The sequence below is a fragment of the Clytia hemisphaerica genome, unplaced genomic scaffold, assembly GCF_902728285.1.
Source record: "Clytia hemisphaerica strain Z4C2 unplaced genomic scaffold, Clytia hemisphaerica genome assembly, whole genome shotgun sequence".
NCBI classification, from domain to species: Eukaryota; Metazoa; Cnidaria; class Hydrozoa; order Leptothecata; family Clytiidae; genus Clytia; species Clytia hemisphaerica.
In genome coordinates this window covers 183,409-208,195 of record NW_027103911.1, presented here as the reverse complement: position 1 = coordinate 208,195, position 24,787 = coordinate 183,409, and the positions used below count along the sequence as shown (strand labels likewise).

General features: G+C 33.7%; 2 protein-coding genes across 7 annotated transcripts in view; both read right to left on the bottom strand.

Moving 5' to 3' along the window:
- Positions 1 to 17,797, bottom strand: part of LOC136809232 (AF4/FMR2 family member 1-like) — a 28,933-nt gene extending 11,136 nt beyond the window's left edge. For 2 of the 6 annotated variants that reach the window (XM_067065748.1, XM_067065750.1), the window contains exons 1-8: positions 17,471 to 17,797; positions 2,466 to 2,553; positions 2,204 to 2,242; positions 2,048 to 2,077; positions 1,581 to 1,952; positions 1,304 to 1,438; positions 1,012 to 1,118; positions 821 to 881 (exon numbers count right to left, since the gene is read on the bottom strand). In XM_067065748.1, the coding sequence (XP_066921849.1) occupies positions 821 to 881; positions 1,012 to 1,118; positions 1,304 to 1,438; positions 1,581 to 1,952; positions 2,048 to 2,077; positions 2,204 to 2,242; positions 2,466 to 2,553; positions 17,471 to 17,493 (855 nt within the window). In that variant the 5' untranslated portion in view covers positions 17,494 to 17,797. Of the gene's footprint in view, positions 1 to 820; positions 882 to 1,011; positions 1,119 to 1,303; positions 1,439 to 1,580; positions 1,953 to 2,047; positions 2,078 to 2,203; positions 2,243 to 2,465; positions 2,554 to 2,711; positions 2,813 to 6,543; positions 6,636 to 6,925; positions 7,129 to 17,470 lie in introns of those variants that run through there. The other 4 variants (XM_067065745.1, XM_067065747.1, XM_067065746.1 and 1 more) reach the window with 3 other exon arrangements.
- Positions 17,798 to 18,442: 645 nt separating this feature from the next.
- Positions 18,443 to 24,787, bottom strand: part of LOC136809234 (pleiotropic regulator 1-like) — a 30,299-nt gene continuing 23,954 nt past the window's right edge. The window contains exons 10-14 of the mRNA XM_067065751.1: positions 21,824 to 21,916; positions 20,901 to 21,019; positions 20,241 to 20,380; positions 19,832 to 20,025; positions 18,443 to 18,831 (exon numbers count right to left, since the gene is read on the bottom strand). Of these exons, the coding sequence (XP_066921852.1) occupies positions 18,772 to 18,831; positions 19,832 to 20,025; positions 20,241 to 20,380; positions 20,901 to 21,019; positions 21,824 to 21,916 (606 nt within the window). The 3' untranslated portion in view covers positions 18,443 to 18,771. The remainder of the gene's footprint in view (positions 18,832 to 19,831; positions 20,026 to 20,240; positions 20,381 to 20,900; positions 21,020 to 21,823; positions 21,917 to 24,787) is intronic.

The following is a 24,787-nucleotide window of genomic DNA, read 5'->3' as shown; positions in this document are numbered from 1 at the left end:
CTATTACTTCCTCTTTGTAGCATTAATGTAAAACCAATACCATGAATCCCTCACCCATGAAGGTAACAAAGATATAGATGGAGAGAAAACGTCTCGGTAATGAACAAAATGGTCGTTGAAATCTTTTATAAATCTATCCGGGAAATCTATTCAAAGCAGCTTTTCTTTGATGTACCATCATTGGAAGCAAAAAAATCCGAAATGTAAATTTATAAGAACAGAAAGAGGCTGGTCCGTTGATTTTGCGAGAAATCTTAGTTAAAATGCGATTCGAAATAGTTTCAACTGATTTACGGATTAAAGAATATATTAATTTCATAAGGATATATTTTTGGACTGGCATTTTGTAAACATTGAGAGTCGCATCACTATATCATTGAAAGTTTCTTATCTTAAAATCTTCACGTCTAAGTGAGCAGCGGTTTTCATACTCTGACAAAATGATCGATACAAGGTTCCTAATCGTAACACGTAATTCTTTATTAAATCTATCGATGGCCTTATGGGCAGCTTCCCCTAGAAGTTTAGAGTATTGTGCTTATTATGTGAAGTTTTTTTCAATTTTTCATGACAAGGCTATTATATTTCAATATACTTGTTAAAAATGGAATGTCTTTTCATTCATCTTAAATATTCCCACGAGTTTACCCAAATATAATCATCTTATTCCCAAAGCAACCAAACAGCTGTTTGCTTCCGATGATAAATCAGAATAGAACAAAAGGCATTGACTCTCCATCTATCTTTATTACCTTCATGCCTCACCCAACAAAGAAAGAGAATTATCACAAAAAGTTGAAATAAAGGTGGGAATTAATACCTTTTCTTTAACTGGTTTCGGTTCATCTTCACTGAGCCTCGTACCTTGCAATTTCATGGGACTAAAAAAAAAAGGATAATAAAAGACTTACTTACATACAAACAAACATAAAAAACTGTGAAAAAGATTTGAAGTGATTGCATGCCGTGGGATGAAACAATACAAGGGATTAAAAAAAAGACAAAACTTACTTTTTAGAAGCATTTTTATTCTCTTCCTTTTTAATAGTTTCTGTCTTGGTTTTCTCTGTCTTATTTTTCACTGCCTCTTTTTTCTTTGCTGCCTCTTTTTTCTTTCCCTAAAATAAAATGCAAAGGTCATGTTTTTACCTGCATAAACACAAAAAAGAATTGAGGAATTGTTAAGGGATTTTTGTTAGCAGATTCTGTTAAAAGTGATTAAGACATTATCTCCTCATCATTTATTTTTCAAAGGTTGAAACTAAACTCTAAAAAAAATAAGCAATCTCAAAAATGTACGAACCTTAGATGTGGGAGGCAAGGCAGGATATTTGAATTCATCTTGATCTTTGTGTGGTGTTTTGATTTCAGTCAATGGTGGATCAAGCCGAGTCATCTCTTTTAAGATACTTTCAATCTTTGCTTTTGATTTTGAGCTCTAGAATGAAATAATCAAATTAAAAAATTATGACATATAATAGCACTGCAATCTGAGAGTAGCACATATTTTTGGGGAGTGATTTGTACAAGTTATTTCAGGAAGTTCAGTTTGGTTGGCTGATAGCAAAAGAACTACAAACCTTTTTATTATTCATAGCTTTTGGTATTTGTATATGAGGTGGTTTAGGTTTTGCTGGACTTTTCAACTGTTTCTCTTTGATTGGTGTTTTCTTGACAGGCGAGGGCTTTTCTTTCTGCTTTTTACCACCATCTGAGGATGATCGTGAATTTTTACGGCCACCACGTTGAGATGTTTGCTTTGCTGATGACCCACCATTTTTCCCTTCGACAGGTTGTTTCAGCAAGTCAGAAATACCATTCTTGGTGAGGAGATCTCCAATTTTGATATCAGGAGTTGCAGAAGGGTCAGTATCATCCAAACCGAGCAACGGATTATATGCTGTCGTGGACTTCAAATGTTTTATGAATATTCTATGGTCACCAAGTACATGCTAAAAATAAATTAAAGAGCAATAAATTAGTCAGTACTTTATACTAGGCATCTTGAGGTGTTGAATGACATATCGCACTTTTGTAAAAAACTTACCTTGATGCTTGATGAAAGAAAATCGTCTCTCTGAAAAAGAAATTGAGAAATATCAAAGCTTTAAGCCTAAAATCTATATCCTATCCTAATAAATCATTTGTGATCACCATTTCAAATCTATTGAAGAGTAAAAGAAGAAAAATATTAAGTTCATACCTTTCTTGGCTGTAGGTTGATCTTTAATTCATCAGGGCACTGAAAAAAGGAAATAATTGATTTTTTTTAGCTCATTTGGAAAATAAGCAATCATTATTTCTCTCAGGTCTTCTTATTTCTTTTTAAGGATAGGCATCTTGGGGAGGTCTTATGCTATTTTAGCAGTAAACATTTTTGTCTCCCCTTTTACAATAAACTTTCCTAACCCCTTTTTAGAAGTTGTCTCATAGAAAGGAACATTCAAAGTAATGAGTATACTCACTGTATAAGAGGTTATAGCAGCTTGTGCAGAAGCTAACTTAAGTCGTTCCTTCTGTGCTTGCTCTTTGAGATGGTTCATCTCAGATCCCCTATAAATGAAGGAACAAACAAAATTATATGCCTTGTAGTAATTGACAAAGAACAAAAAAAATAACTCTTTTGCCCAAAACCTAGGCAGAATTACAAAGAGATCAATATTTTCTTTTGGCAATAAAAAACTGCTGGTAAAAAACAACAACAAATTAACCTTGATTGTATCATACTCATCTTTGTGCTAGGCCATAGTTATCCATATCACATTAAAGAAAATCTCTTGTACTTGTTGAACTATTACTTTTTATAATTACACTTTATGAGAGAATGTTAGTTTTTTTATTAAAGAGCTAAATCATTTTAATAGAAACTCTACAAGATGAAAATTTTAACAAGTGTCTGTAAAATGTTTATACAAGATTATGATAACGCAGAAAAAGTTCTCTTTTCTTTTCCTCAAAATGTCATAAGAATAAATTTTCTCACTAAAGACCATAATCTCAACTGAAAAAAACAAAAAACTGAACTCTCAAATTTCACTTCAAAAAACAACAACAAGGCAATAAACTGTTTAAAACCGTTACAACCTTTATCACAAAAGACATCAAAGTATTGCTATTTTAATCTCTGGAATGCCTACATAACATATTGAGGGGTATAATGAATCATTACAAACATACATCTAGACATAAGGAGTTGGTTTATTTTATCTTAAGAGATCCATTCAAAAACCTATTAAGAAACTTATTTTTATAATCAATGATTACATCGCTGAATCAAAAACAAACTTTTTTTAAATAGCAAAAAGAGACACCAGAGAAAAATGTAACTGTCAGTGACAGTTTTGAAAAAGACATAAAGTTAGAAATCCAAGTCCATTTGCTCAATGACATTAAAGAATGTTTTAGAAGAAAAAAAAAGTTTGAGAGATTGAATTATGGGGGATATTACAAATCGAAACCACACCATTAAAAGTGTATGAATTACAGTTTAATTACAAGAGACAATAGACCCACGAGAATGGACAGCTATCTATAAGTGAACAATACAACACAAATGAATAAGGTTTTCTCTCTTAATAGACCGAACACAAACAATTGAGAGTTGTCTCGATTACTAATCATAAAACACATAAAAGCTGATGTTAAGATAACAAACTGCTCATTTCATTTTAACCTTTGAGCCGCTAAGATGTTTGTTGGAATGTTGTTGAAACATGAGAATGCTCTGATTTCTCTCCATACTGACTGGCAGTAAGTCAGAGTAAGTAGCTTAAGTTAGCAGAAAAGATAAGTTCTTAAAGTCGAAACTCTCAGTATTTGTCTGTATATTATAAAATTGTTTTTTTCTTCATAGCAAAAGAAAAATGTTTTGAAACTCCACTCCAGCTAAAAATACACTATCAATTCTGTTACCATATCAATCAAGAAAGATCGATACAAAGAAGTTTGTCTATTACTATAAAAGGTTTTTCAGAAAAGAGAACAAGACATTTCGACATAAATCAAAGATATGTAGTCAACAGAGTGACGTCACGAGACAGTTATTAAATGGTAATTTCACTTCATTATTTAGATAAGATTGAGAAAGACTAACATAAAGCTTCATATTTTAACAGTATTTAAAAGGTTAAACCTAGATTTTCTGTGATTCAATAAATTTTGATAAGCCTGAAACATTCCTTTGCTATCATAAGAGTGTAAACTTAACTTAATGCTGAAAAAAAGCAAATCATCATTCTCATTATATTGAACGTAAATATTTAAAAGTTACAATAGAGAAGCAGCTACGCTAATCATCAAAGAAAGTGATAAATCTGATGGGAGTTGGTTCCCTTAACTTGAAAAATAAAATCAGACATACAATCTTGTAGAAAAAGTAAGACAGTGTCTTGTGGAAATAAAACGAGCTTTCTCCTGGTGTCATTTCTCCAGAGAGGTAGGGGTCAAATTTCAGTTTTAGTCCCAATAATAGTCACAAAAATTTCCTTTTTGCCTTTTTGGTCCAACTGAGGGTCAAAAGTCAGGCAGCACTTACCCATCAGCTCTCAACACTAGTACCCCTCTGGTTGTTATTTAAACTGGCAAAGCTTTATTTTATGGAATTTCTAAGATTCTTTGCCTACATCAAACAAGCTATGTAGATATTTGAAATTCTGTTTAAACTGAAGATCAAAGATTCACCTTCAGCTTGAGATACAGTTAGACAAAAACTTTATAAGGAAAACTTTTTTTTTTAAGTTTATCAATAAAGATTAAATAGAACCATTCTAAAATCAACATTAAATAAAGCATAAAAATTCGGGACAAGCTGGAGTATTTATAAGATACTTCACTGGTAATTTGAAGTAATATATATACGACGTGTTCTTTAGAAAAAGTAACAAAATTGGTTTTTACTGGTTAACGACCAACCAAATCAAATAAGAGCTCGTAAATACTCCAACTTGTCCCCAAAGTTTGCACCAATTTCAAAACGTTTCCTATCAATTCCCTTTTATTATGAAAATATATATTCTTGAATTTAATATCAAGCTTCAAAGATTTGAAATCAAATCGATATCAAATCCTATTTTAAACTGTCATTACTTGAAGTTTTATGTTACTTGCTTAGTGGAAAATCAAAATCACACAGAAACAAGATAAAGCTAGCCAAAAAGTTTGCTAAAAATCAAAAGCTCCAGTAGTAGATTTGAAATAACATTTTTTAAGTCAGCCTATATAACTTTCTAATCAGTTCTAATTGATAATCAAATAATCTCACATCCAGCATTAACCAAAACCGATCAAAAATAAAACAGGAGTAGAAAAACTTACTGAGAATCCTGTGTGATTTTTTTGACAAACAGAGATCTTATTGACCACACAAAGTTCTCAGAAAATTTATCTATAATATACAAAATGATTTAAGAAATTCCCTACAAACAAGGAACACCCCTTCCAATCTATTACTGAATGTAGTTTTGGGAATTTTTGAACATCAAAAGTAAATAAATCAAATTTTGGACGATAACCAGTATACTAATTTTGAAGGAATAAAATGTGGTTAGAGATTCATGTAATATAATTGAAGATTCACACAAGTTTACACAGTTATATAAATAGCCAGACGGTGTCAATCGAACGAATCGAACGCCGAACCAATTGAACGCAATTGAACACAATCGAATAATTGCAGTTCGATTGTCGAACGCAATCGAATCGCAATCGAATATTACCTAGGATTTGCCGTTCGATTGCTTCGATTACGTTCGATTGTATTCGATTATGTTCGATTACGTTCGATTGATTTAGATTTTATTCGTTTTTGTACGATACTTTAGCGCTCGGCCGCCCACGCTAAAAAGCTCTAACGGAGTGATCCAATTTAATTTAATCGCAATCAAACTCATCGAACGTTATCGTAATCGAACGAAATCGAATATTAATTGAATGTAATTGACAATCAATCGAACCAATGGAACATAGTCAACTATTAATCGAACCAATCTAACCTTGCTCGAACGCAATCGACCACAATCGAATATTACCCAGGAATTGGCCGTTCGATTGAGATTCGATTACGTTCGACAATCGAATTGCAATTATTCGATCGCGTTCGATTACGTTCGATTGGTTCGATTGCGATTTTTGTTTGAAGTTGTTCGATTGACACCGTCTGGAAATAGCATCTTGAAATGAGTTCAAATCAAAGTAATCTTACGTCATGGTATTCTACAAGAAAAACTGAATTCACCTGTGTTAAATTGATTATGCCTTATCAAGAATACCACACAAAACAAAAATACCAGCATTTTCAAAGTTTTCTGAGTCAACTTTTCTGTTATTTTAAAGACATACTTCTAGTTGCACATTTCTATAATAATGTATGATTGATGATCCGAATTTACTTTCCTTAGGATGAAATATTTATAGCATTATCAAGTTCTTTGAATATACTGGACTATCAAGAGAAAAATACTAAAGCTAAAAAAAGAACACATGAAAATGTCAACTGTCGTAAAGGAAAAGAGCAATACTACAAGTTATTTTTTTAAATCATCTTACCTTGATGTTTTTTTGTTCTTCATTTTCAAAATTTTGATTTAAAAAAAGCCCACAAAAAGAACCAGAGCACCACTCAAAACACCTTTATCAAATATTCATTATGTGAAAAAAAACAACACAACAAAAAATCATGAAAGCCAATTAAAATTGCAAAAAGCAAGTCTGTCATTCTATTCATGATCTACATGACAAATAGAAAAGAATAGAAAAGAAATTTGTATCGGAAGTTTTATCAATACAATGATCGTTTTGAGTACACTAATTACCAAAAAGCTTTAGAAATGAGGTTTGGACATAAAGTAATTTAATACAGATTACTGCCTAGTATCTTTAACATCAACTATGCTATAATTCACAAACTAAAAAGAAGAATAGAAATTACCATGAAGATTGAGTTTTGACAGCCATTGAAGCCTAGCTCAAGAGCTAGCTCTGCTGAGCTCCAAAAAGATTGGTTGGTATTAGTTGAAAGATCCCCCTACATTACAACACCTAATATCAATAATTATTATTGAAATGGAATTATAATGAAGTTGAACAAATATCTTTAAAAGTTTGTTATAATTCTACTGTTTACAGAAATCTAATTTTTTAAGCTTCTTGCAATTTTCAAAAACTTTTTTTACAGAAAGTGAGCTTTGTTTGGCACCTGCTTAGCACTGATTAAACAATAAAGAAATCTGTCTGAAAATTTTACTTTTTACATTTACTTTATTTTCACTATAGTGGTTTATGAAACATTATGAAGAAAACAAATGAGGGAGATTTGCAGAGATTTACATAAATCTTATTCAAAATATGATTAAAAAGTGTAATAAAATATGGTACAAAAACATACAAAATGTACAAAAACTAACTTCAGTTGCACATCATTGTATTACCAAGAATATCCAAATCAATTTTCAAATTCACAAAATATCCTGGAACATTTTCATCATTTTAATATTTTAGTGTTATGATCAGCAAAATCTAGTAAGCTTTGTTCATATTTTTTTAGGTTGGTTTATGCTCAACTTGTGAATGTGCCAAGCTAAATTTACTGGAGTGAAGTAGCTAAACAGTTGACTCCTACTAATTGAATTGAAAATATGCCATCGGTTCTTTAATCTTAGAATAGAACAAAATTTGTGGAAAGAAACATTGAAAAAACATTAGAGACGCAAGAGATTTGCCTTTTACGGTTGACCACTGGGGGGTTGGGGTTCAAATAATTGTAATATTCCAGCAGAATCTTTTTTAATAAAGCATAACTCTAGGACTGTTTAGTCAGATTTAATTCTGTTTCTGTTTGCATTGCTAAAGACAAAGTGGTTTTCTGTTGATGAGGAGCCACATCTCTAGACAAAATTTCCAATTTTCATTTTAATAGAACAAAATCAACAGAACATTGCATTTAATTACGCTAAAGTTTTGGCAAAAAATATCCCCCCAGCAGATTTCAGAACATATCCTAGCATAAAAGAATAATACCTTTAGGGAGAATAATAAATATCAGAACACAAAATTTGAATAAAAGAATTGAAGATCAGGACAAGTGATATTAGACGATAAGAACACCTATTTCTCAAAAATTGCTTTGACGGTCGGTTAGGCTGGACTTAAAAAATTGTTGGTTTGCCGTCACCCGACCAACCCGGTAAAGGGACCTCAAAATGCAGTGGGACCTCAGGATGTCAGGTTTTGAATTAAGTTGAATGGAACTCAAACTTTTCTATTTAAACTAAAAATGACAAACAATATGAATAAAGGGTATAATATTACATAGTAAAAACAAATTGTATTACTTGCTACCCTAAAGGAGCATCCTAAATGAATAAAAAGTCAAAAAAGTTTCAAAGACTTCAACAAAATTTTTGGAATTAATTTTGAATTCTGCAACTCCTTCTAAAAATAAGTTTGTAAAGCGTTATGAAAAATGTTCTTTTAGGACTCTAGAAACATGGTAAAAAGATGGTTTCTCAAAGTTATTACAATTTCATTTAAATAGACTCCAAAACCACCTAGCGTTTTGAGGTGCCAAACCTAGCGTTTTGAGGTACAAAACAAAAACGCAAAATCTTCTCTTGAATCTCCTTTGAAATTGTAACAAATAACTCTAAATAACTATATAATGAATAAAGAACTATAAATGAATAAAGAATATGAACATTTTTGAAATTTTAACAATACATTTAAAAAGGGACTGCAAAATGCTAGGTAGTTTTCTTGAAAAAAATCAGTCAAGTAAGGAAAGCCTACTTGAAATAATAATGTGATCTGTTGTCCATTGTAAAGTTCTCCACCTTTTCAAGGTCTCCTCTCTCTCGTGAATCTAAATCCTTTTCTTTTAGGACCCACCATTTACTTCTATGCTCAAAATAGTTAAGTTCTGTCTCTCCGCCGTATCCATCGCCAGTTACCAATGCAAAATATCCAAGATAATTCCCCTTAACTACCTTGACACAATCGCCTCGTTTTAAACCAACTTGCTGCTCATCACTGCTTGAATCATGATCCGCATTATCAACCACCTTTTCAGAGCCACTCATATCGTCATCATCTACATCAGTCAAGTTGTCTTCAATTCCGATGTCATTTTCATCATCTGATTCAAAATGAAGGCTTTTCTTTGAACCATTATCACAAATTGGCTTGATCATTATTGGTTTTGAGCCTGATTCATCTCTGCATGAAAGTTTACTGCATATAGATTTTAAAACATTATGACAACATGGGCATTCTCGAAGCTTACTTGCAGCACAAATATTCTTACCACATGTACATTGATCCTTACACTTAAAGAAAGCTTCAACTTGCTGCTGTTGATTAGATTTCTTATCTTTCTTTAATTGCTCCTTTTTGGCTTTAGCTTCCTTGATTTCTGAAACTTTTTCTAATATTTTTTTCCCCTCCATTGAGCCCTGAACCTGGGTAACTCGAACATTTTCTTTGTTGGGTTTTGGTGTTACTTTGGTCACAGGTAGCAAATTAGGAATTTCCTCTAGTGATAGTGCTTTTTCAGATATTGTTTGATAAGCTTCCATGGCACCATGATATTTATGCTTCCAATAGGCTGCAGAGTCATAACGAACTTGTTTTGGAGATGAAATGGTTACTGAAGAAGATGAAGGTTGTTCAGTATTTTTGGTAATACACAGCTCGGCTCTTGCAAACTTATCTGCTTGCATCCATTCAACACTGAGGCCTTTGCATGAGATGCCAACCTTTTTGCCTGCATTTGTAATTGTCTCATTTGATGCCCACTCTGGCCACAACTCTGCAAGTATCTTCATGAAACCTTCCCTGTTGATTGTCATAAATGGAGAGAAAAGTTCAGACTTAGCACTTCTGTACTCAGAGTGCAACTTTTGATTTATCTGATCAAGGAGCTGGGTAACACCAGTTGTATCAGGAGGGCTGATGAAAAGTCTAATGTTTTTGTTTCTTAAAAATGTCAATACATCACTGTCAAATCGTGAAGAATGACCATCAGATAAAACAACAACAGGTCGTTGAATACTATTCTCATCTAAATAGTGGTCAAACATTTCATAAGCACTCAGAAGTGTACTGTGATCTTGGCTGCCACTGTCATTTGTGGAGATTAAAAGATTGGGAATCTTTTCGACTGCTTCCTTTGGGGCCATATGGGCACTAATACCTTTCCCCTTGAAGATGATATGGCACATAGCTATTTCTCCTCCAAAAGAAACGAAAGGGTGTAAAGTTACACACTCCCTATTTTCTCTTATCATTTTCTGGCAGCTTTCCCCTCGCCCAGCATATGCTAAACCATTTGGAGTACCATCTACTCCATAGTTTACAAACTGGGGAGTTTCATCATGATTGAAAACTCTTGTTGTATCAATATGCCCCTGCCAAACACCAGTTTCTAATTGGACTGCATCAACAAAAATATCAGTTTTTATAAGCTCTTCAGCTAATTCATTCAAATGGTTACAAGCCATTTCTCTTGTGTAATTTAAAGCTCGATTTATTGATACAGTCCCTTGTCTTTTCTTTGTGATCTGCTTTTGATACTTTGAATCCCAACGCCTCCAAAAAGATTTGCTAAGCTTTTTTGTTGTGAGTGCTCGTAGTGCATTTGGGGATAGTTTCTTGATGTTACGTCCGCGAAGGTTTTTGTAGGCATGCTTTCTTACTTCCAGAACATTGAGCATTGTCCTTGTCAACTCTGTTTTGTTCAGTCCTTGGAGGCATCTAAAATATATGAAGTTTAATTATAGAGGATTTCAATGTTTCTTGGAACACGAAGAGGAACTACAGGAACTTAGGAAAGATTTTCCTTAATTCAGCAGAAATGAAGAGAAAAAGGGATAACTTTCCAAGTCCAGTGTATGTTGACGTTTCGTTTTACATTTAATTATTTCCAAGCTTTAAGAAATATTGCCAATATTGAATCTTACCTATTTTGTTCTTTATATATTGAACTAGCGACTCTTCTTCCTCTGTGGTGAATATTGAGCAATACTCCTTCTCTTTTCCAGTCTCAATGATACCATCAAGCCGTGCATTTATTGTTCTTAGATCTTTGACTAGTGGAAATTTTCCTGAATTAACTGCAGCCCAGCCACGTTTTTTGTTAACTCTACACCATTCAACTGCCTCCTCAATCTGCTTACTTTTCATGTTTATGTTATCTCTTAAAACACTGCATCTTGATTTGCTGGTGGGTTTCACTCTCAGATTGAAAGGCTTACCCATTTCTTATCTATATTTTTCTCAATTCTTTACTCTAGAGGAAGATCAAAACTGCAGTAAGTTAACATATTAAGCTAGATATCCATCTGTCATGCATATTTCTTTACTAAATAGCTAAAAGCAAAGAGAAGAAGGAGAACTCTGATTTCTATTATTCTATTTCAAAGAACTTTCTTAATTTCTATAAACCAAAGTTGGGCAAACATAACCCATAAAACAAAATATAGAAGAAATAATTCATAAACACCTGAATTAAACAGCCTATTAAAAAGGCTGAAATAAATTGAAAGAGGGAAATTGATAGTTGAATTGTGACAAGAATATCCATGTCATTATGTGAAAAAGAAATTGAAAAAAAGATATTCTTATAAAAAAATGTATATTTAGTTTTATTTACCTAGCATTCTGAGGTTCCTTGACCTAGCATTTTGTGGTGAAATAGAGAAAATTTTAGGCATAAAAGAACCAAACATTTAAAATATACTCAACATTGAAAAAAAAGGTGTTATGCAAAAAATTGTCATTATCTAAGCAAAATTGGCAACATTATTGACTAATATGTGACCTAGCGTTTTGAGGTCCCTAAAGAAAAAAGTATATATTAGAACATTAATTCAAAATGTATGAAAACTGTATCGAAAAAGTTTTCAACCTTTTTGGCATTCAAGCAGGTATATTTTCCAAACACTTTAAAGTGAAAACCAAGTGTCTGGCTAAATTTATCAACTTTGATGGGATCTCAAAAAACACCTAGCATTCTGAGGTCCCTTCACCTGTACCTCGAAACCTGCCGACCCAAAAAATTTTACTGCCATTTTAAAGAAGATTTTTCTTCCTTCAAAAACTTCAAACAATAAAAAATCAAAACTCGTATCTTGTTTGTCTCAAGCATAAGAATCGTAAATTCCCTGCTAGCACTTCTGTTATTTATTCAAAATTACCTAAATGTAAACAAACGGTTAACCCTTCCATGGACGAAAATTTCATAAATCGCCAAAATAAAAAAAAAATTCTGACAGACCGACCTCCAAAATCTAGGGTCGGGTGACGGCAAACCAACAATTTTTTAAGCCCAGCCTTAGTTTCGAAAGGCAGGACACAGGTTGTATGTCACAGATTGAAGATCCCAATAAAAAATAAACTCCTGTTTTGTGACATTTTTACTGTCAGCCACTAAATTGACCATAACTTGGGAAAGTTATGTGGCTTACACTTAGGATCGCTTTGATGGTTAAGCTGAGGAAATTAGCTATTCATTGCATAAAGGGCGAATTTTTGTGGCTTACTTAAAGGGAAGTTACAAGCAAATGAAGTGTGGTCAAAAAATGTGGCTTACTGGTCATGTGGCATACCCTACCAAAAAATTTTGAATGCTGAGTTCTCAATAATGGAAACAGTCAGAAATATACCTTCTTTTCAGCATCCAGCAAAGGTCTAAATTTTTCATTAGCTGTACTGATTTGTGGCTTACAGTTTGTTAAGTGGGCAAAAATGTGGCTTACACAAGGTAAATATAGGTGACTAGGTGAATATAGGTGAAATTTTATGTCTCACATTTTTTAAGTTTTTGGCACTCAATCATTTAAGTATAACACCAGTAGGTGTAAAAAATAACAAAAATTTTGTTTTAAGTACAATTTTGTGGCTTACAAAGTAACATTAAAAATTATTGAAAAGTAAGCCACAAAAAAGTACCTTTAACAGCTAGAAAGTATGTACATTTAACATTTTTTTTTTTAATTCAACCTTTCCTCTGTCAAGTTAAGAAAGTCCCATTCTAAGATCTCTTATCTAATTTGTGTGGCTTACATTTCTAAAAAAGATACAAATTTTGAGTTGAAACCACATTTTTAGCCCAATTAACGAGAAAAAAAATTCTTATTCATAATGTCTTAGCATTTCCCACAACATTGTAAAATTTCAAGACTTATCAATTAAGACTTCATCAGCTATGACAAAAAGTTTTTTTTGGGCATTTTTCAAAATGTCACACTTTTTTTTATTGGGATCTAAAGGGGACAGGTCGCAGATAAAATACAGACCAGAAAAACATTATTAGATTGTAAAGTTACATGAATACATAATATCGTAACACATTATCAGAAAAAACGTATGATGGAATCTTGAGAAAATTGTAAAAACAGTTTCTTGAGAAAAGCTGGTAACAGAGAGACAGATGGACAAACAAACGAACGGACAAAGGTTAATTTATAGGACCTCCAGGTAGGTCCAAAAACCGTTCAGTGGTTTTTGTAAGCTAGTTGCTTGTCAACATTTCTAAACTGTTAAGCGTTTATTTTCTGTTTTATTAACTAGTTCACCCTTTCTGTCTTCTTAATTTTCTATTTCAGAAATGTTTGAATTAGCTTCTTTCTCTTTTAATCCAGAGCTAAAGATATTATATACCAATATACTGTAATAATGATTACAAAAATTTTAATTTTGATTAAAAAAAGTCAGTATTATTTTTTGAAAGTTCCCTATCCAAAAAATCAAATGTACTCCCTTGTGGGCCGACTTACTCAATTTGCTTGGAATTTTCAGGGGTTTCAGGGAACGAAAAAATCTTTTCTTCTTAAAATAAATATGAAAGCCATTATGGCAGATTCAAAATTTCTTCCCTCGTTATGGTATCTCCAGTACAGTGTGGACCATTATATTGTTCTAGCCACCTCATACCTAAAGTGGATTGGAATCAGCCTATTTTTTACCTAATTTCTTTCATTTTCCTAGGGCTTTGGGCAAAAATTATTATCTTAAATTTTGCGCAAGGATTACATTTTGCAAATTTCACAAATCCAAAGACTTTTAAAGGGATAATCAGATGGTTAGATATTTTTTGCCAAGTATTTTTGTTATTCTAGAGTGGAGCAGAGTGGAGATATCACAATTCAAAATTTTTGAAAATGGGTTCTCACACGGTTCTTACATTGAAATTCTATTGTTTTTTACTAAAAGTCAAAACTTAATTTTTTTTCAGAACAATCAAACGTTTCAGAAAATGCTGAAAGAAAATGCTAAAAACACAAGAGGTTCACAAGATTTTTTTCATGTGTCATGTGTGAGAGGTTTTTTTATCTCAAATCAGATTACTTTTCTTCTTTGTTTTGTAACTGAAATGAGCAATATACAATTTCTTCACAATATCAATGTTATTCCACATGACTTAATAAAGAAAATTCTACTTTTAAACCAGACAGGTGTTGATTAACTTTCTAGGGGACATATAATTTTGATTTCCCAAAGAGAGTTATTGAAGGTTTCCAGGGGGTTCAAAGAGCTCCAAGGGCAATTTCAAGGTTTACAGGTGTTCCCTCTCTTTAATCCATTAAGTGCCACTATGAGATTGCTCAATTTTTTGGTCCTATAAAAAGTGCATATATACAAAAAAGCAATTTAAGTACACTTTAAAGTCACATAAAAAATCAAAATTGAGCAAACAATCCCAAACACATTTAAATCGATCATAATCAATCAGGGTGGCCAGCGATTTTAGTCATTGAAAATCAAGTATATTCAAGTACTTTTTGGAGCATTTTTGATAATTTTCAAGTATATCTTTGCTATTTTCAAGTATATGAAGGTGCAAAATTCAAGTACATTCAAGTATATGTAGTATATTTTGAACTTTACGTATGGTGCTTAGTTAGAATAGGGATATCTGGATCCTCATTTTATGGGCTTCCCTTTCTTAAAAATATGACAAAATTGTGTGCACAAAATAATGTCACTGATGCCAGAATTATTTTGACATTTTCTCAAATTAAACAACAGATCAAAATGTGCTCTAGAAGCTAGTGGATTTATGACACCATGGCGTACTACAGCGGTTGTCTAATTTCTAGAATTTTATTACTAACAGGTTACACAGCAAGGTTGTCAAATCAGAAGATTTGGTTGCGAGTGAAGTGGGTAGAATTTCTTTTATTGCAATTCTAAGTAGTAGGAAGAAATTTTCCGATATTTCCAGAATGTTTTCTAGAGACTATCAGAAATATTTTCTTCAAATATCAGACTTCAAGACTTTTAAGACATTTCCAGTTCGAGCAGACGAAGAAACTGTGTAATTAAAAGTTTAGTCAATTCAGTCAAATCAAAAACTTTGCTGAAAAATTGACATTTTCCCAATTTTCAACTTCTTATTTCTAGAATCATTTCCCTATGGCTCACTGCTCCCAGAAGGTTTATTTTCTAGCAAGAGTTTTTAACATAGAAAATTGGCGAGCAATTTTCATGTCATTACCTTTCAAACTTTTCAAAAATACCACCATCAATTTTAGATAGGTCAAGTGTCCTGATATTAGTGGGTTTTATGATTACTTGGAGGACCCACCGGCTGGGTCCGACAAAGAAAATTTTGAAAAATAGGGATTCAAAGATTGGCTAAAACCATCAATTTCAAGCGACTCTGGAAAGAAATTTCCTGACTTTTCCCTGACTTTTGAAGAATTTTACAAAAATTCCCTGGCTTTTCCATATTTTCCCTGACTTTTTCTAAAAATAGCCCTTTCTCCAGGTTTTCCAGGCTTTCCCTGACCGCTTTAGCATTAGCCTGCACAATTCATTTACCATGGGCTCCATTTTTCAGCAGTAGCTTGATTTGCAAATATCAGATATCCATTTGGCAGAGAAAGAGTGGAAATGTGCACATTTGATATATTCTTTCAATACATGCTCCAAAGGCTAGATTTTTGAAATTCTCAATGAGGGTTATCTTGCAGTAAATAACTTGAGCTGAAGAATGTCTAAGATTCTGCTTTTACTTTTTTTCATTTTTTGTATGCCCATTAAGGTTCATCTTTTTTTAAAAAGCCATATCAAATAGGTTAAGTGAAAAAGACCAACCAAGAATGTCCAACCTTACAAATAGGGTACAATACATTGTTATCAAGAGGACCCACTATGGTTGGGTCCGAATAGAAAATTTTGGAAAATTTATACTTCAAAACAGCCTTAAGAGCCCTGGAAATAGAAAATTTGATTGAAAAAAGAAATTCAAGTATTTTCAAGTATTCCAATTTATCATTTTCAAGTATATACTGGAAAAATGGGCATTTTTTCAAAAACTCCAGTATAATCAAGTACCAATATTTTTTTCCAGTATATTCAAGTATTTTCAAGTATTTCCAGTATCGCTGGCCACCCTGCAATGTCACTCTAATTATTGCGCGTGATCAAGCCTTGGACAAGAAAAATTAGACAGGAAAGTTTTTGATAAACTTCTTTCTTTCAAAAACACAAATTAAAGGGGTCTTCGTCATCCTCCTCTGGCTCCTCCAAATCAGCTAATGCTTGTTAATACATTATACGATCTATATGTACGATACGATCTATATATCTATATGTAATATATATTACACAAGCCTTTAAGTAACGCGTACACTTAAAACACTTGAATATCGTAATTAATTGTTCTCTAGTTTTTCACGCGTAGCGTCGAAGATAATTATTTATTGCTACGCGTTAAATTAGAAAAACCACGGTAAGGTTGCGTTTTTAGCGAATATAAAGAAATCGATATTAATCGATAACAATCGAAAGCAATCAGCGATTAATCGATATCAATCGATAACAATCGAATCCAATCGATAAGAACGTAAAGTCTTAGTATCGATTGGCTATCGATTGTTTATCGATTAGTTATCGATCACTATCGATTACTATCGATTAAAATCGATTAATATCGATTGATTTCCCGTATCGATTTCATCGATTGGGTACGCCTGGATAGATGGAAAACGGACTTCAGTGTTATAGGGGTTCGGAATACCGTTTTTCTGTCAAAATTTTGGTTGAATCCCGGAATCCCAGTAAAACACCATACTGGTTTTTAGAGGTTAAACTATGGGAATATATACTGTAAAAAATGCTAAAATCGCCCTTAAATGGCTGTGAAAATGACGGCACAAAGATTTAGTCTATACCCATATAAAAAAAAAGCAAATCCCATCAAACCGTTTAAAAGTACAAAAAGAAACTAAGACAGAAATCAGTATGAGATGGAAGAACTTTGTACACTGAAGATTTACATATTTCAATTCTTCTTTGCGTCAGCCATAGCATCATTAGCACACAAGACAATAAGGATTGATTTATATTATGACCGACCAAAGTCAAGAAAGTAGTGAAAGTTTTCACCGGAAAGTGCACCGGGACACGTTCTTCTCTTTACACTATTGGTTTTAGGCACTAGGGCTTGAAGTTAAAAATTGCTTCTGTAACTTACCTTTTAGTTGATTTGGCCATCATCAGCTTGATTCTCTCTTACTCAAAACAATTAGCAGCTGTTTTGTCACCAACAACATAAATTTACCAAAACATAAACAATTAGATTCAATTAACTTTTCCATAAATACGATCACCACGAAATTTACATGGGATCACAGGCAAGACTAGTGATACTTTAACAAAAATAATATTTGAATAAGTTATTAACTACATTTTGATTAAAAGTATCAGTTGTTCATAAAATAGTTTTCCCGTTAAAATTTTCTCCTGTTACACCACTTTTTCGTCAAAACAGACTTCTTTTTCGAAGCATCGCTGAAATACTGGGTTGGCCTGCAAGCTATAAACCTAAAAGGGTACAAGCTCAGCCAAAATTCTCTTTTAGTTTGATTGGCGTATTCGGGTTCAACTATTTTCAAAGTGCGATCGTCTCGGTTCTATTTTTAAACTCCGACTCAAAATGACCGCCTTCAGAGAATTAAATGCAAGAAGATTGATCAATGGAGGTACATTTCAACAAAGGGGGGTCTGATTGCGCCTCTTTTCGGCGTTCTTTTCTCGTGTGCCCCCTTCCATACCCCTTCTCAATACTACTCAATCAGAACAAGAGCTGACCTGATATCTTTCTTCGAAAATCACCAAATTCACCAACTTCTCTACCCACTTGGAAGTAATGAAATCACGAATCACCCTAATCGAGAAAAAGAATTGTGATGATATTTTGCTGCGAACTTGCTCCCGCCCCCGGCTCAAAAACCCGCTGTCAGTGTCCGTGCTAAAATATCACACCAAAAATCCTGGAGCTACTGAAAACATCATTTTTATTTAGACAATGCTAAAATTAAAGTATTGGACCAACTCTCCCCCCAATATAATCGGAGAAAAAGTCGCAATAGATTTCGGATTAGAAGAGAATTAAACTTTGCTAAAAAATAAAAGGCTTTTCGAAACAAAAAGAAATGCAGACTGCTTTAAGTAAATTTACATTTTTTCTTAAAAAGCAAGTTTCAAAAGTTCTAAAAGTCATTCATCAAAAAACTAAAAATGCTTAAAATATTGTCTATAGGATTTTATTATTTTAGACTTCCTTATTTTGTTGTTTATGTACATGTTGTAAGTAATAAAAAAACTGATGAACTGCCCATTAAAAATCGAAAGGATTGAGATGTCCGTCATTCTAGGAAGTGTCGATCTCAAAACCAAGTACGTATGCTGACATCGTCAACCAGATGCTGTCAACGAATACATTGCCACAAAAACCAATCGATCGTTAACAAAAACTATCAGTGATCATTGTTTTTAATACTTCTTCCGTTTGATAATGTCTGGTTTCCAATTGATGGGGTGGGATTCTTCGCTCTATAAGGAAAAACAAAAAACACTATTTTAAAATTTGTTCGAAAGAAGAAAGTAAAACTATTGGGGACGATTTCGGTTAAGGATAAAAGGGTCTAGAAATTAGCAAGTGACATTGGATTAAAGGGGTTGACGAAATACTTATCAGTCAGGAAAGAGTGGTGTATTAGAATGAAAACTTGTCAAAGAGTAAAGAAATTGAAATATTTTAATCAGCATAGTTTAAATTCCGTAAATTTTCATTGCACTCTCACTGCATTGTGTAATAGCAAGTAACGTCAAAGACATACAACTCTTGATATGACAATGTTGAGTAATAAGAAAAAAGCAGAAATCTATCCATCATTCCGCTTGGTTAAACTGTAAGCTTGATCTACCAATCTACATCTCATCACAACTTGTCATCCACGTTAGTTACAAAATCTAATCATTTTCACGGCACATACAAACGTCTACTCGATTTCCGTAGATCCCAGGTCTAGACAAAGTATCATATCACAATGCAATTACTGAGGTTAAGAAGTTTACCAGGATAATAACGACGACGGACGCAAATTATGATAGGCTAGTGGGTTTACCTGGTATACTTAACCTCGGTATTCTCTTTCATCTCTATTGGAATAGTCTTCTACTACTGACACGGCCGACCGGCCGACTCTCCCTAGTTCGAACATATTAGTGAAATCTTTCTTTCAATCGAACAGAAATAATGTTCTCTCCAACTAAGAAAATCTTACAAAATACTATATGTAATTTGAATAATATTCATTCACTTTAACCTATAAATCTCGTCTCCTCAACTCTTACGATTTTTTTCGTCACATTACGTCATTTGGTAACAAACTTACATAAACAAGTCTATATAACTGGAATGTTCGAAACTCGAACAAATTTTGTTTACCCGTCCGTGTTCGAGTAAAAGTACTGGATAAGTCAATTGGAATCTGGGATCGAAATAGAGGGGAGGGAGCTTTGAAACAAGAAAAAGAAAACAATAACTTACAGCTTCGTCGTCTTCTTTATAAATCTTGATAGTTTTGTCAGCTTCCGTGGTGATCAGACGTGTTCCACTCAAATCAAACGTCATTGAGAAAATACCGCTTTCACTGTCTAGTGAACCTGGTTGAACAAGAGCCTGTGTTCGTTGGAAATTGTAGCCTGTCTTCCAGTCCCATAGATGCATACTGCCATTGTCTCCTGTTAATAGAAAGCGATTTGTATAGAAATCTTTCGAAGCCGTCAAACTCTTTATATTTGAAATCAAGATGTAGATTTTTAATTCCATTGAAGTTCCATGAAGTTTCATTGATTCCATGAAGCTATTTCACTGGTAAATTATTACCATTACGCCATGCGATGGCTAGGAGAAATAAAGAAATTTAAAATTTATAACAATAAAATAAAAGTTATACCGCCAGACACAAGCACACCATCAGAATTGATTGCCATGCAGTTCAATATGGAGTTATGTCCACTGAGGTTCTGTATAAAATTGCCGTCAGGAAACTTCCATTGTTTGATATTGTCCGCTGAGCCGGAGGCCATCGTATATCTGGAAAGACAATGTTGAATTTGAAAAACTGATTATTTAATTGATGACTTTTTAACAAGTTCGAAGACTATATTTGTTGAGCGAAATTCGTGAATTTGCGCGTAAAGAGATTGGTCGATTTTTAACAATTTAACAGTTGAGAGGGTGACAACTAACTTTTGGGACTTGCATACCCAGATATCAAGACGGGGGAGCCGGACTAGCGCTTAAGGGTCAATTTTTTTATATTCAAAATGTTGAAGTACACGCCTTTAAATTTTGGCTCAGACTGGGCTATTCTTAATTTTTGAAATTTTCAGGAAAAAAGGTCCTTACGATGTTCTTAATACGCTCAAAACCTAGAACGGGTTTAAAAGTCTGTTAAAATCAGTACTTTCTAAGTAATATCTGAGATCTGAGGCTTAAAATTGTTCCTAATTTGTTCTTAGGTTTTGACCAATTTTCAGCCTCGTGTTCTTATAAAATTGTTCTTACAAAAAAAGCGTGTAGTTGTTAACAGATCTCAATTGCTCTGACTTACTGTGTTGGGTGGAGGACGAGTGAACGAATACTCTTCTTGTGATTGGTCAAAGTGGCTTGTGATTTTCCCGCCACTAGATCCCAGTACCTGACCGTACAATCGTGACTTCCTGTGATAATCTATAATAAATTAATGATAAGTACATCATCATAAGGAAGTTACAGAAAATCCTGATAGCAATATCATTGTGATGACATAACTTGCTAAGATTTAATCGAGATAACTAAAAGTAAGAAAGAAAATCTGGTAACAAATGAAGGTAAATAAAAACTACACCAAAATTCAGGCTCTCGTCATACACATTTTTATAAGCAGCTGTAATTTTCGGGTCTGCCCTGGGGTCACTTATTATTCTAGGTGATTTTTCGAAAACTGCTTTGACCTTATAGGGTCAAGGGTTATCGTTCGCCATTGTAAGATTTTCTAAAAAGCTTTTACTTTACGAGATTTACGATATTTAGGATAATTTGAGGGCTCGAGCCTCAGCAACCTGATTGCTTATGTAAAAAAATGTGTATCCGGCAAACTAAATTCCAATCTAAAAGTAAGTCGAAACCTTTTGAACTCGTGGCTTTCAGATCAACAAAAAAAAAAAAACCTCTAGAATATGGACTGCTGAAGTGAAAAAACAGCAAAAAACAGGACTTTTTAACTCAAACGAGCTTTGGTGAAAAAATTATATAGCTGAAATCATTACGATTACGCTTTTAAGCACTTTCATTCCAAAAATGAAGTTTCTAGTGCCAAAGGATGAAAAAATCTTTTTTTTTCTTCGTTTTTTATCTTCATTTTTAAAGATTTTTGAAAATATTTTTCTCAAATATTATAATGCTTTGTATGTCTTTTCAAAATTATATAATTTGTTAGAATTGAAGCATTGGTTGAAAGATGGCAGGCAATAGACTTTAACAAATAAGACATACCTGAGGCTCGACACCTTGACATTTGACGTCAGCGATGGTATTTGTATGACCTGTCAGTGAATGGACGGCCGCTTTCGTACGAATGTCCCAAACCTGAAAAGAAATTTGATTCTTTCACTTCTAGGAAAATTATTACCACAAGTCCCATCTACTACTTTTTCAAGATTTTCTTTAAAGGATTTTGCCAAAACTCATATTAAATATTCAGACACCTTAACATTTCGGTGTTTAATTTGGCCCATTTTCGGACATCTGTGCGAAATTGCGCAAAAACTAGTACGCACATAATGAATAAGGTAACACGGAAAGCTTTTAAACTGATTTTAGTAATGTTCAAAAAAAAAATCTCTTGAGTTATATGTGCTCTGAATAATGACCTGGGTTTTTTATGTCCAGGTCATTTTACAAAAATATATTTCATTGGAGTAAAATTATGACAAAAATGACGTAACGGATCTAAATTCTCGTGATAAGTAACGTCAAATAATATAAGAAAAGTGACGTCAAATATCTTTTTGTAAATGTTCAAAACAAATACAAAATAAGTTTTGTTACATTTGGTTATTTGGAAGAAACATGCGTATATCGTATAATGTAGTAAGGAAAACATTCTCCAACATTCTGATGTTTGTAAGTAAAAACACTTGATTTCTCGACGTTCTCTAACTTTCTAAACGATAGTTTTCGTCTGCTCTCTAACCCATCAAATTTTTGTTTTCAAGAAAAAAACGGTAATCTCGACAAATTTCTTCAGTTTTTTATTTGGGCGAGGCTTAAAAACACGCGCGGTTGCACTTAATAGGTGCCAATACATTTGCATCTAATTTTTGCTTTATCTGTGAAGTCAAAACAAAGGTAGGTGGGCTAAAACGCATGCACGAATACGAATTTTGCGAGTACACACTAGTCAACCATACAAATGCAGAAACGTACATAGGACGCGGTATTATAATATTGGCACACAACTCCATCAAGCATCTGATTGTTAAAATCTCACCAGTGCAGTTTGAGGAGGCATGTACGATCGAAGTCCGTCTTGCCGACAGAGATTTGTTAGCTTTTGCATGTCTCTGTCGTAGCCCAACGAAAACAGATTCATCTGAAGAAAACAATGCAAAGCTCAACTCGTTCATGAAGACTATTTCCGCAGACAAGAAATACTCTCTCAAATGTTTGATTGGTGATTTCAATTTCCCGACAATTAACTGGGAAAATTGGACCACACCGCACATCGAGCAGAGTAAGGAAGAGCAGTTCCTGGATGTAATCCGTGACTCCTTTCTACATCAACACGTGAATGAGCCAGCACGTTGTCGAGGAAATTTGGCAATCATTTAAAAATAAGTTATTAGAGCTTAGAAATCAATTTGTTCCATTGAAAGAATTTGATTAGCGAGTTTATGTATTTACACTTTTGAGGACGGTAAAGTGACTGAAGCGATTTGGAATAACCCGCAGTTCTGACCCGCAAAATCGAGGACGGTAAAAGTGCTGATTTACCGTCGTCCTCAGCTAGTTAGGATCTAGTCAAATTAGAACCTTACCGTCTCCGTCGCTGAAAAACACACATACATAAACTCGGTATTGTCAGAGCTGGAGGAGCAAGGGATCTATACCAATAAGAAATGATCTGCAAAGAGAAGTAAGCAAAAAAATCGATTGCACAGGAATGGGCCCGAGCCTTGTGTCCAGAGAAAAGGAGTCGCTATCGGTTTACCTATGTTACATCGCGTAACAGGGTAAATCGGATGATGTCGCAAGCACATAGAACATACGAACAAAACATATTTATTAAAGCCAAAACGAAACCAAGGTCTTTTGGTTGCATGTAAGAAGTAAGAAAGCTGCGACAAGTGTTTCGTCAATTCTCGAGTCACCTAAAGACGGGATGGGCTGGAGTTTTTACAAGAGACTTCACTAATTGGTTATTTGAAGTAATAGAGATGACGCGTTCTTTAGAAAAAGTAACAAAATTGTTTTATTACAGGTTAACGACCAACCAAATCAAACGAGAGTTTGTAAAAACTCCAGCTTGTCCCCTAAAGACAAGTCAAGTGTCTTTACCATCAAGCCTGAAGGAGAACTTCCGGAATTTCCTCGATGAACAGAACAAGATATTGCAGATATCGTCATAACTAAAGATATGATAAGTAAGAAGATCAAGGATCTGGATACAAACAAACCTTTTGGTCCTGATGAAATACATCCAAGAATGTTGAAAGAACTTGTCGACGAAATTTCCGAGCCCCTTTCAAGGTTTATGAATAAGACACTGGCTGAAGGTTGCTCACATCACGCCCATCTTCACGAACAAAGGCGTGCATAACTTGGCCATCAACTACAGACCAGCGAGTTTAATATCCGTGGTTTGCAAGCTGATGGAGTCGATCTTACGAGAACATATCACGAACCACCTGACAAACTTAAACCTATTGTCAGATAAGCAGTACGGCTTCATCAGTAGACGTTACACTGTTACTTAACTATTGAAATAATGTCCACAGGTGCTGTGAAAATAAATCAGACGGCAGGCCCGTAGCAACCGGGGGGGGGGGGGCAGCAGGGGCAGTTGCCCACCCCCCCAATAATTTTTCAAAAATAATTTTTTTCATTTTTGTTTTTTTGTTTTGATAAAATTATTTATTGATTAAAACTATTTAAATTGTTTCAATCTGTTGTTGGAAAATAGTTCAAAAATAGGGTCTTTTTATCTAAAAATTCTAGATAGCCTTTGCAAGAAGTTAAAAGGGTACGGCATAGTTGGATCAATAAAGAATTGGATTTCATCGTTTCTGAGTGGAAGGAAGCAGTTGGTCAAAGTAAACCAATCAAAATCCAACGTGGATAGTGTATTAAGTGGAATAACACAAGAAAGTGTCTTGGGCCATCTACACTTTGTACTGTACATAAATGATTTGCCTGACAAGGTGATTTCGGCTCTGCTACTTTTCGCAGATAATACAA